The sequence below is a fragment of the Salvia miltiorrhiza genome, unplaced genomic scaffold (genome assembly GCF_028751815.1).
Source record: "Salvia miltiorrhiza cultivar Shanhuang (shh) unplaced genomic scaffold, IMPLAD_Smil_shh original_scaffold_209, whole genome shotgun sequence".
Classification (NCBI taxonomy): Eukaryota; Viridiplantae; Streptophyta; class Magnoliopsida; order Lamiales; family Lamiaceae; genus Salvia; species Salvia miltiorrhiza.
Window position 1 is genome coordinate 395161 of NW_026651501.1, and position 12562 is coordinate 407722.

Consider the following 12562-nt stretch of genomic DNA (forward strand, 5'->3'; position numbering starts at 1 on the left):
TGCCTTATATATCCATATGGGATTGGTTGGTGATTAGACAACCAGGGACCACTTTTTCACAAAGTTTCCAAGTCCATGGAGGGAAATGCTCATCAACGAGTACGTATCACCAGGGGAATATCCACTTGATAGTGCATCAAGAAGGATATCATATGTTCACAAGAAGTTGTCTGAATGGTGCCAGAAGACAGCAGACCAGAGAAATCTCAAGAAATTGAGAAGGCTCAATAAATGATCTCCATTGATGTGCGACAACCTAGACCTTCCAACAGAGATTAGGGCTGAGTTGATGTATCAACGGAGGAGAAAGAAGAAACATAGGTATCAACCCTATGAAAATGAACCAAGAATAAGGCAAAATTCTTGGAGGCCCAGAACAATATGGACCAAACAGAAGGCATGCTCCTACAAATCAGGACAACGGAGCGGACCATCCAGGAGCCGATTTTCATCTAAAAAGGAAACCCCGGCGAGAAAAACTTTCAGGCGTACTTAAACTAAAACAAATGAAAGTTTTAAGGATTGCAACTGTTGGACATGTGGTGCAAAAAGGCACATTTCTACCAATTGCCTTGACAACGAGAGAAGAAGGATAAGGAAATTCGAATCCACACCGGATATCGAAGATGCCCTCTACAACCAGGATCTGATACCAGTGTATCAGTTTGAAGATATATCATTTGACGAGAGTATATATGAACAAGAAGAAGTCTTCAGCTCTGAAGATTCGGACATGTCTGATGGATCAACCAGAGACGAGTCAGACTAAGGAAGACGAGGTTATTAAAGAGGCATCCGGAAAATTTTACTACATCTTCACACAACACACTCTCTCTCTAGAATTTATCTTTGTAATTTTAAATTTCCGTTTTCAAAGTTTTTTCAGTTCTAATTTTAGTTTGTTTGTTTGTTTTTTATGTATACTAGTGTTAGCTACTAATGAGTAGCTAAAATAAGTTTGTCTCCTTCCCAAGGGAGATTTTATGAAATAAATTAAGTATTTTATAATTCCTCTATAAACGCTTAGTTTTTGCTCAACTTTCCGGTGTTGAAAAGATTTTCATTCATTTTCCCACTAAGTATTATACGTCGAAGCCTTAGAATTTTTAGAAAAAAAAAAATCATCGCTTAACCATCTCTTGCGAGTGCGTGGTTGGATTTATCCGTAAAACAAGGGTGATAGATTCTGGGCAATTCAAAAGGTACTGTGAGGAAGGAAGGTCGCAACCATCTTTTGCGAGTACGGATGTCAATCGGGCCAGTCCACCGGGTTTTCGGGCTAGCCCTATCGGGTTTCGGGTTAGTCGGGTGCGGGCTAATCGGGTTGGAGATTTTTTCGGGTTGTAAATCTTCAACCCTAACCCTAAACTTTCGGGTTTCGGGCTAGCCCATCGGGCTAGCCCATCGGGCTAATCAAATTAAAGGCGTAAAAATAAAATTATCATTTGTATTTTATTATTCCTAATGATCTAATGTATAATGTATAGAATATACATAGATATTAAAGATATAAATTATATAGCAAAGCATGAAATGCAAAAATATAAGATATTCAAGATTACATAAACAAAATTATATTAAAATGAGATAGTAAAATTTAACATGTATCAATGCACTAGAATCAATCTGGATTATTACTGAATAATTAGTAGATTTGTCATGCACGTCTCATTGACAGAAAAAAAAAAAATTGGTATCACTTTAAAATGAGATACTAATAATTAATTTCTAACTAATGAGATACTAATAATCAATTTCTACAAAAAATTCGTAATTAATTTCACTTTTTTTAATGAGATTGTACACACACACACACACATATATATTCTAACTAATTAATTTCACTTTTTTTTAATGAGGCTACATATATATATTTAAGCAAATATCATAGATCTAAACATAGCAGAAGTTATAACTGGATGCATCAGTCACAATTCCGTCAGCTCACCGGGCCAGCCCACCGGGTTTTCGGGCTAGCCCTATCGGGTTCCGGGTTAGTCGAGTGCGGGCTAATCGGGCTGGAGGTTTTTTCGGGTTGCGATTTTTCAACCCTAACCTTCTAATTTTGTCGGGTTATTCGGGTCAGCCCACGAGTTTCGGGCTGCATTGACATTCCTACTTGCAAGTGCGTGGTTGGACGGAGCCTGGGAGTGGCAGACGGTCCGTAAAACGCAACAGAACTGACTCCAGGAGCAGTTATCAACTAAATGTATAAAGTTGGATTATGTTTTGAATTATTTATGTTAACGGAAGCATGTTGGGCCTGATAAGTCTTTACCGACTATTTCCAATAAGAACGAGGAATTGTATTCATAATGAATTATAGAGAATCACATGCTGAAGGGTAGAATTACATGCTCGACATTTTTGTAGCGAGCAATGCACAATAATGTACATAAGGGCAAAATTGTCTCAAGTGGATAGATTTTATATGTTTTGGAAATGAGGTTATTGCCAGAAAATACATATACTTTGTCAATTTTCTGGTTTATATCATGACCTTATAATTTGGCCAGAAAATACATCAATTTTCAATTTAATAGCAATTATAACATGACTTTATAGTTTGGCCAAAAAATACACCAAGTTTCAATATATTCTCAATTATAACATGACCTTGTAATTAATTTAGTATAATAATATCAAGTTTAATACATTAAATATTTTTAATTTTCTTTTCATCTCACAATATACTATATATAAATACATATATATTTGATAAATATACATCTATATGTAAATAATATATAATATTATTTACTTTTTAACATAGTTTCTATTATATATGTACGTAATTTTTTAATTGGTCCTAATATTTTATAATTTCACAATTTAAATAAATAAATACTTATTATATATAATATATATTAATAGAATATTAAAATCAAATTTATATATATATATATAACAAGATATTATATGAAATAATTATTATGAAATAATTAATCATCTTACTTAATTTTTATAAAAATTAATCAATCAATTAAAAATATTTTATACATAAAAATTTAATATAAATACAATAAATATTAATACATCTATGATGAAAAATAATCTAAATAAGGTCATGTTATAATTGAGAATAAATTGAAATTTGGTGTATTTTCTGGCGAGACTATAAAGTCATGTTATAATTGCAATTAAATTGAAAATTGATGTATTTTCTGGCAAAATTATAAAGTCATGATATAAACCAGAAAATTGACAAAGTATATGTATTTTCTGGCAATAACCCCTTTGGAAATAGTGGGTATATTTTTGTTTTTGTCTTTGAGAATGAGTATTTTCCATTTCAATAAATCTATGCAGCCACATTGTGGCCACCCACACACTAATATAATAAGGATAATCTTGATTTATTTAATTTATTTTTTAAAATAAAAATAGAATTTAGTTATTTTATTATATTTTCTACATTGTACTTATTTTTTTAAATTTTTTTTGCATTTTTTATTTTTTATTTATTTTTTAATAAAAATAAAAAGTTACCAAAAAATTGCAAAAAAATAACTATAATGTATAGAATATGATAAAATAACTAAATCTTATTTTTATTTTAAAAAATAAGTTAAATAAATTAAATTATTTTCTACTTAAGTAAATTGTGGGTAGCCACAATGTGGCTGTTTAGCATTACTCTTTCCATTTTGCCTCTTTCTTTTATATCGCTACCTTTATTTGCATAGTTCAAAACTTCAAATTAAAGTTTGGGGAATAATAATTTATATCTAAATAATGCTAATAAAAATATATTTTATTACGAGTTGCAGATGACTAGATATATCTGGATTGAATTCAGTGTTAGATTTACGAATAATTAGGATTGAGGAGGAGCTAAGGAAATTTTATGATTTACAAATTGAATGTTAGATTGAAGAATTTGATGACGCGAAGTAATGAGAATGCTTAGGCCATAGCAGCATTTTGGATGAAAATTGAATGGCGATGATTGATTGAAGGAAAATGGAGGTGGGGTCGTCTCTTTGACTCAGTGGGTCCACGCCGAGTTTGGTAGACAGAAAACCAGCAACGATAAATAATCAATCAAAGTTGCAGAAGTTTCTATCACATAATTAAAGGGAGATAGGAATGACAGTGGTAAGTTCTTCATTTTCTAGAGGACTTTGATTTTCTCTTCTTCTTCGAATGTCATAATCATAGTACTTATTTATATCATTTGATAATTCTTCAGGCTCTTCGCTTCACTAATTTCTTGCTGCTTCTTTTCAACATTTTTACTATTTATAATTGATATTTCTTGCTTGGACTTTTGATTTTGTCTGTTTGTTGCTTCTCCACCAACTAAACCTCAAAATCTACGAATTTTGCATAGTTAAAAGGTTATTTAATCCCATCTGCTTCAAAGACTACCTTGTTTTTGTCTGTGTCAAAACCCCTCAAATCCAATTCTGAGCTGATTTTTTTAATTTAGGGATTTGCAGATTTTTAATTGGTGCTTGACTTGATCATCTAGGGCTTTCTTTCTCTTTGCTCTCTATGTGAACAGGTAAATTGATGCTTAAACCCTTTGTTTTTAGCTTATAATCTCTGATTCTTTTTTACTATTTTTTCTGAATTTGGACGGTGATTCTGTTTCAACTTAGATGTTGCTTTTCGAGAAGTTATTGTCACTTATATGGAGAAGTCTTTGTTCAATTCTGAGTTTTTATTTGGAAGACGTGTTAACTTTCAACATCTTTTCTTGTTAATTACTGCTGAAATTGCATATTTTGGTATGTTTTTTGGGGTTAGCATCTGTGTTTCTATAGTCCGAATTTGGATTGGTGCTCGTGTGTGTGTGTGTGTGTGTATGCAGAAAAATACCAATAATTTGACGATTTTGTAAGAGGAAGCTAAGCAAAAAAAAAAAATAATTGATCGAGATGGGCTTATGACTCCCATCACCATGTGGCTTCGCCGCTGTGTGTTTGTGCGAGAGGGATTTCATTAAGCATTAAGGCTCATTGATAATTCTTGAATGCAATAAAAGAGAGTTACTCATCACTCATAAAATGTTTGATTAAGCGTTTTCATGTTAATGATGGCAAAAAGTGTTTCCTTTTCTCGTGTTCATATTCTTCCTCGTATGATGATTGTAGGAATCCTAACACGGCCTTGCTGAAGTAGACGCTGTAACTCTCTTTCTTGCTTCGTTTGTTTGAACCAAGAGTTGAACATGTCTTTGGTCGGATCTGCCGCGCTGTTTAGGAGCCCTGAGCCGTATTCGTTGAAAGATGACAACGATAGCTCGGGGCTATCAACATCTGGTTTTTATTCGTACAGCAGTGACAGTTACGATCCAAAGTATTTCCTCGACTCACCATCTAGTTCTGATGTGTTAGGCCACCAGATTCAGTCCTCGTCTTCTCAGCATAGTTCTGGTGAAAATCCATTCCAATCCTCGTTAGGGTTCGATTACGCCTCTGAATTGGATAGTCCCCGTAACATAGACTATGATGAAGATAAGTTGAATTTAAAGCTTCAAGAACTCGAGAAGGCGCTTCTCGATGATAATGCCGCCACCATGGAGATTGATGGCAATTTCCTCGACTCGCCAAAGGAATCTTCATCCTCTGATTCTAATCTCAGCAGCACAACCAGCGGTAAGGAAATGGTGATCTCCGGTCCACTGTCTCGTAAGCATATGCTCTTCGAGTGTGCTGCTGTCGTCCATAACGGAGATTTCAAGCGAGCATCGAGCATGATCAGTGTTCTCAGGCAGCATGTCTCGATCCAGGGAGACCCTTCGGAGCGTATTGCAGCTTACATGGTTGAAGCTCTCGTAGCCCGGATTGCAGCATCGGGGAGAGGTCTCTACCGAGCACTGAAATGCAAAGAGGCCCCCTCGTCCGACCGCCTCTCGGCGATGCAGGTTCTCTTCGAGGTGTGCCCGTGCTTTCGCTTTGGTTTCATGGCAGCAAACGGCGCAATTCTCGAGGCATTTAGAGATGAGAAAAGAGTTCACATTGTGGATTTTGATGTGAACCAAGGCAGTCAGTACTACACTTTGCTGCAAACGCTAGCTAATACTTCCGGCGACCGCCCGCACGTGCGGCTGACAGGAGTCGACGACCCAGAATCGGTCCAACGTCCGGTCGGGGGCCTAAAGATCATAGGGCAGAGGCTGGAGCTACTTGCTAAACAGCTGCACCTCTCCTTCGAGTTCAAAGCTGTCCCAGCCGAAACCGCTCTAGTCTCACCGTCTGTGCTCGACTGCCGGCCCGGGGAGGCGCTCGTCGTGAACTTCGCCTTCCAGCTCCACCACCTACCCGACGAGAGTGTGTCGACCGTGAACCTCCGCGACCAGCTCCTCCGGATGATCAAGGGCTTGAAACCAAAACTCGTGACCGTTGTCGAGCAGGACATGAACACGAACACCTCCCCTTTCCCGCAGAGGTTCGCAGAAGCCTACAACTACTACTCCGCCGTGTTCGAATCCCTCGATGCGACCCTGGCTAGGGAGAGCCAGGACCGGATGAACGTCGAGAAGCACTGCCTCGCCCGAGACATCATCAACGTCGTGGCATGCGAGGGGGAGGAGAGGATCGAGCGGTACGAGGTGGCCGGGAAATGGAGGTCGAGGATGACCATGGCTGGGTTCACCGCGTGCGGCATCAGCTGGAACGTTCGGAGCGAGATCGAGAAGCTCATACAGCAGTACTCGGAGAGGTACAAGGTGAAAGAGGAGAAAGGGGCTCTGCATTTTGGATGGGAGGAGAAGACATTGATAGTCAGCTCAGCTTGGCGATAGCTGATATCACATGATGCGAGGGAAAAAGAAGATAAATGGTTGTTAGTTAGTTTGTTGGTTAGTTGGTTATTTTAGTTTGGGTTATGTAATGTAATGACTAACTAACTATGTAACTATCGGGTTTTTATATCCGCATTTCTGTCTTGTCTTGTAAGGATCTTGTTAAAGAATGAATGGACTTTTTATTTTTTTGAAAATTACGCGAGGTATTCAGAAAAATCAGTATTCTGTATTCAAAAGGTCATGTCATTTTTCTTTTCTTTTCTTTTTATTTTGGTAGGAGAAAGTGGACTCGAACTTAAGACGACAAAGAATAGAGAGCTCTTTAATGAGTAACTAGTATGCTCGCTTGCATGGACAGATTCAGAATTTTTTTATTATGGGGGCACAAAATAACTATAAATATAAAATACGTTAAAAAAATTATTCCATTTAATTTGTTCACGAAAAAAGTCTCATTGTAAATAGAATTGTAAAATAAGTGTATAATTTGTAGGGATAATGTTAATACAAAAAAGTGGAATAAATGTACATTATAGTTAAAAATCTATATATAATATAAAAGAGCAGTTCAACGGCTATATTCTCCCGCCACTGCTGCCGCCAATTTTTAAAACTGAGATTTTGCTGATTTTTGAAAATTTCTATCACTTTTTTCGGAACCGATTAACTGAGATTTTGTTGATTTTTGAAAACTTCTATCACCTTTTTCGGAACCGATTTTTGTGGGATTTAAATTCATTGTATTTTGTCATTTACTACTTTATTAAGCCACGATTTCATAATTGCAACTAAACCACAAAACTTTTAAAATTTATACAAATAAAGATAATATCTGCAATTAACTTCATCAATTAAATTAAATGATTTAATTAAAAATCAATGATGTAAAATATTAACTGTCATCCTCCACGATTGCATCAGTTCCATAGCACGATTTAGTAATAAAAATTATTAAATAAAAAATATGAAACATTTATAAATATGACCCAAATCTCAACTACTCATTCTATATTGTATTTGCACAGATTTCAAATAAATACTCTCATTATCTAACAATTTTATGTAGATATATTCATAGATATACTACCTAAAAATCTACCAACTTTATGTAGATATTATAGATCAACGAAAGTGATGACTTAAACAAAATAAAAATACGAATCTGAAAAAAAAAGCTAAAATAAAAAGATATATAAGTATTATTTCGTTTTAATGCATCGAACTAAAAACGAAGCTCTCAAATATTACTTTTGTGAACAAGTTCTCAAATGAAGCTAAAACAATATTTTGTGAATACACATTTTTGTGTTCGATGCACTACAAAAGAAACAAGCTCTCAAAGATAAGAAAATAAAGTTCTGATATTTTTGAGAGAGAGAGAGAGATAGCGGAAGTAATAAGACGTTTAGAATAACTGATATTCTAATTACTATTGTAAGTCAAATTTTAGTATCAGGGAATAGTCTAAAATAATAACAACAATAACGTGTCATGATTCTAGAGCCAAATAATATGATTCCATGCCACATGTTGGTGACTTGGTACTTTACCAAAATAAAATTATTAATTACAACGAAAACTAATATATAAAATATAAATTGTTTATGATATTAATATAAAATATAAGGTGTCATTTATTTAAGCCCAAATTTAGTTTTTGAGGGAACAATATATTGCATATTAATTGTAGATGAATATTTTTGTATAATAATAACAATAATAATAATAATAATAATAATAATAATAATAATAATAATAATTATTATTATTATTATTATTATTATTATTATTATTATTATTATTATTATTATTATTATTATTATTGTAGTAGTAGTAGTTGTTGTTGTTATTATTTTAGACAAGCTCGATTGTTTTATATTATTGTTTATTGCTTATTATATATTAGATAACAAATGTGTGCAACTATATTTAAATAGAAATATGGAGTATTTTTCATGTGCATTAATATTTAGTCATAAGGTTTAATTTTCAAAATTAAAAAAAATAATCAATAGTCCATAATTTAAATTTTATAATTTAATCCAATTTCACACTTTAAATTTTTAGCATCCCAAACAAAATTCCTTTTATTCTTATAATCAATATATAGATTTTGTTTGGGATGCTAAATTTAACTGATTATAAATCTATATTCAATTTTATTGGCCCATCAGTTATATTCAATTTATATTCAATATATAGATTTTGTTTTATCCTTTTATTAATTGATCATAAATTTTCTATCATTAACTGATGGGCCAATAATTTCAAAGAAACATGTAAAAATGTTTTTAACGTTAAATTGTAAATATTTTAAAAAATATATCGTAAATTTAAAAGGGAACAACAACTTGATGGGCTGAGGGTGGATAAAATAAATACTCTTGAATAAAAAAAAATGAATGTCATTGACTCTTGCTGATCGAAGATTGCCATTTAAATTTGAACAACGACAATTTCCCTTGATTGTCTCTTATGCAATGACGATCAAAAAAATGTTAAGATCAATCGTTTTCTCATGTTGGTTTATTCTTGCCAAGACCAGTTTTTACACATGGCCAATTGTATGTTGCAATGTCAAGAGTACGTAGTCGAGTAGGACTTAAAATATTGCTTTATGAGGATGGTAGAAATGATGATACTATTACTACTATAAATGTTGTATATAGGGAAGGTTTTAAAAATGTATGACATTATGTGTGATTTTTTTTTTTTTGCATTTAGTTATAACTTAATTTTATTTGTATGGATACAATGTCTTATTTTTATATTTATTTATTTAAAATGTTATTTAAGAATAATACTCGCCGTGCAATGCACGGATGGGTGTACTAGTTAAAATAAAAGTACAATTTATAGATAAACAAGATATAATAATTCAAAAGGTGAAGTAAAGTTTTTTTGCATAAACAAATAGAAATGGGTAAGTGGAACCAATGTATTGCGAATTGAGAGTTTAAAAAGTTACTTTTTTGTTATATATTTAAATTATAAATATATAAATATGTATATAATTACTTAAAAAAATTGTGGGGGCACGTGCCCCCACGCTAGAACACATAGATCCGTCTCTGCCTGCTTGTGCGATGCAAAGATCATCGAAATTAAATGACATTATTTTTATGTTCTTTCGTGCAATGCATGTGTCATGATATATTTTATACTATATACAACAATATATCATCATTTATTATTTAGATCAATTAATAACAAAGAAATAATTTCTATTAATTTATATATTAGTATTTTATTTGAAGTAGTGTATGATAATGATTTTATCAACTCAATGAATATTATATTAAATTTAATGAGTGACTTATAACAATATTAAATTACAAATAAAATAGTAGAATTATGATAACAATAACACGATTTGAGATTATTTTATATAAATCAATTATATATATATATATATATATATATATATATATATATTACAGACTTCACAATTATATAGTCTATTTTATATGTAATTAACAATAAAATAATTACTCTATTACGGGGGGTGTATTCGTTCTGGAATTTAATGGATTTCTATGGATTTTAAAAGTCTGGGTGTATTCGTTCCAGACTTTTAAAAGTCTGCAGAAATCTGGGTGTATTCGTTCAAGACTTTTAAAAGTCCATATAAATCTGGGTGTATTCGTTTCAGACTTTTTAAAATCCATACAAATCTAGGTGTATTCGTTATTCCATTGACTTAAAATCCGGAATGACTTTCATGGATTTCATCCAAGAAATACACACGACGAAATCCGGCCAAGAACCACGAGAATTGAAATCCATGAAGTTTTAAGCGAGCGCTGAGTTCCAGCGCCCGTGGCTAAGAAGCCAGCGAGCGCTGGAACTCAGCCACCGTTGAGAGAGTCCAGCATACGCTGGATTTGAGCGAGCGCTGGGTTCCCAGCGGCCGCTGGGTTGCAGCGGTCGCTGGGCCCAGCCAGCCCAGCCCAGCAACGCTTTTTAAATACCCTCTTCGATTTTTTTCCCCTCTCATTCCACATTCCACAGACGCCTACCCCCCTTCAAAAAAGAAGACAAGTTTAGGGTTCTATATTAGCTTTTAGCCAGGTATTTTTTTCATAAATTTTATATCTTCATGTTATTTTAATTATGCAATTTTTCTATAGCATGAATGTTGTACCTTTATAAGTTGTTAGCAACTGTATGCTGTGTTTATATTGCATGTGAGTTGATTTTAGTTTTTTGTTGATATTTTTTATTTTTTATTTTTATTCATTGATATAGTACTGTATCTGTATTTATTTTCGGTGTCTAGTAATATTATTATGGGAGACTCTCAACCACAAGATTCCAAAAAAGGGCAGTGTATGAAGCATGGACAAAGGAACAAAGTGATGCATTGTTAGATATTCTGGTTGAGTCTGCACATTGGGGATGGCGCGATAATAGTGGTTTATTTAGCAAAGCCACAGTAGAGGAAAGGATATTGCCTGTTCTGAATGAAAGACTTAGGTGCAATAAAAATTATAATCACTACCAAAGTTGTATCAAATGATTTAAGAGCCGTTGGAATGCTTATTCAACACTCTTGAAGTTTAACTCTGGTTTTGACTATGACAACAACACCAAAAAATTCACGGCCCCAGATGAAGTATGAGATGCGTATATAGAGGTAAATTTGTTATCAATTACTCCCTCCGTCCATGAAAGAACTTCCTAGGAGGGAGTGGCACGGGTTTTAATAAAAATGTTGTATAGTGTATTGAGAGTGGAGAAAAAGTTGTAAAGTGTATTGGGAATTGTGAAAAAGTATTAATAATTTATTGTGTTGTTTTAATTAATGTTATTTGAGTGGTGGGAATTGTCTTAAAAGGGGAGTATTTTTTAAGTGGTGGGGTATTGTCCCAAAATAGGAAAAAGTAGGAAGTTCTTTCGTGGACGGAGGGAGTATTTTTTAAACACAATGTTATTTAAATAATACAGTTAATTAATAATTTTCTTATTTATTATTTTAGGCTCACCCAAAAGATGCATACTTACGCGCTGGGAGTTTTTCGGATTTTGAAGACTTGGGGCTTGCTGTTGGAAACGGTGTGGCTGTAGGAAGAAGCGCGATTGGAGTGGGCAGTGCTACTGATGCTAGGACAATAGGAGTTGATGAAAGTAGAGGTCCGCTCATAGAGGAGTTGAATTACGATGTTGATAATGATGCGTTTGTAGCACTGGGTCAAGATGATCCACCGTTATCCGGCTCCAAATCACCTTTGGAGTCCACTGAAGTGCCTGTGGAGTCCACTAAGAGAAGAGCTCCCGCCAAAAGAAGCAAATGCCAGTTTGAGACAAATTCAGGCCACACTGAAAATAGTTCGCATCAGGAGCTCATGGTAGAAATTAAAAAAATCACTAGCACAATGGATCGAGTTGAAAGCCTCTTCGTGAAACGAGATACTATGCTGGAAAGAAGAGAACAAGAAAAAAGTAATACAACTTGGGATGCTATCAAAGAAATTCCTGATTTGAGTGACGATGCCCGCATGACAGCATTTGACTTGCTTGTTACAAAGTCACAAAAATTAAATATAAATTATATTTTTCGTGTATAAGAATATCAATTAATGTGTGTATATATAATAATTATTTTTTGATGCATGCATTGGTTATAATTACTTTGAATATTGTCTTGATTTCATAGAAAATTGACAACCTGATTAAGCTACAATATAACTTTTTTTATTTCCATTTATCGATATTATCGTCTTGCCTTTATTTAGTACATTAGCAAATGTAAAATTTGAGGATTAAAATATTTATGAATAATTTTATCTTCTATCTCTTATATTTAAT

General features: G+C 33.5%; 2 protein-coding genes across 6 annotated transcripts; both read left to right on the forward strand.

Moving 5' to 3' along the window:
* Positions 1-3814: 3814 nt before the first annotated feature.
* On the forward strand, positions 3815-6948 carry LOC131003389 (scarecrow-like protein 1). Of its 5 annotated transcripts, none has more exons than XM_057929910.1 (3): positions 3815-4098; positions 4443-4507; positions 5100-6948. In XM_057929910.1, exon 3 carries the CDS (start codon positions 5177-5179, stop codon positions 6749-6751), a length of 1575 nt encoding a protein of 524 aa, XP_057785893.1. In that variant the 5' UTR covers positions 3815-4098; positions 4443-4507; positions 5100-5176; the 3' UTR covers positions 6752-6948. The 5 variants fall into 5 exon arrangements, with proteins under 5 accessions (XP_057785893.1, XP_057785890.1, XP_057785895.1 ...); XM_057929907.1 differs by having other exon boundaries at positions 3842-4098; positions 4433-4507; XM_057929911.1 differs by having other exon boundaries at positions 4097-4340.
* Positions 6949-10889: 3941 nt separating this feature from the next.
* Positions 10890-12321, forward strand: LOC131003358 (uncharacterized protein At2g29880-like). Its single transcript, XM_057929877.1, has 2 exons — positions 10890-10919; positions 11734-12321. Exons 1-2 carry the CDS (start codon positions 10890-10892, stop codon positions 12319-12321), a joined length of 618 nt encoding a protein of 205 aa, XP_057785860.1.
* The last annotated feature ends 241 nt before the right edge of the window (positions 12322-12562 follow it).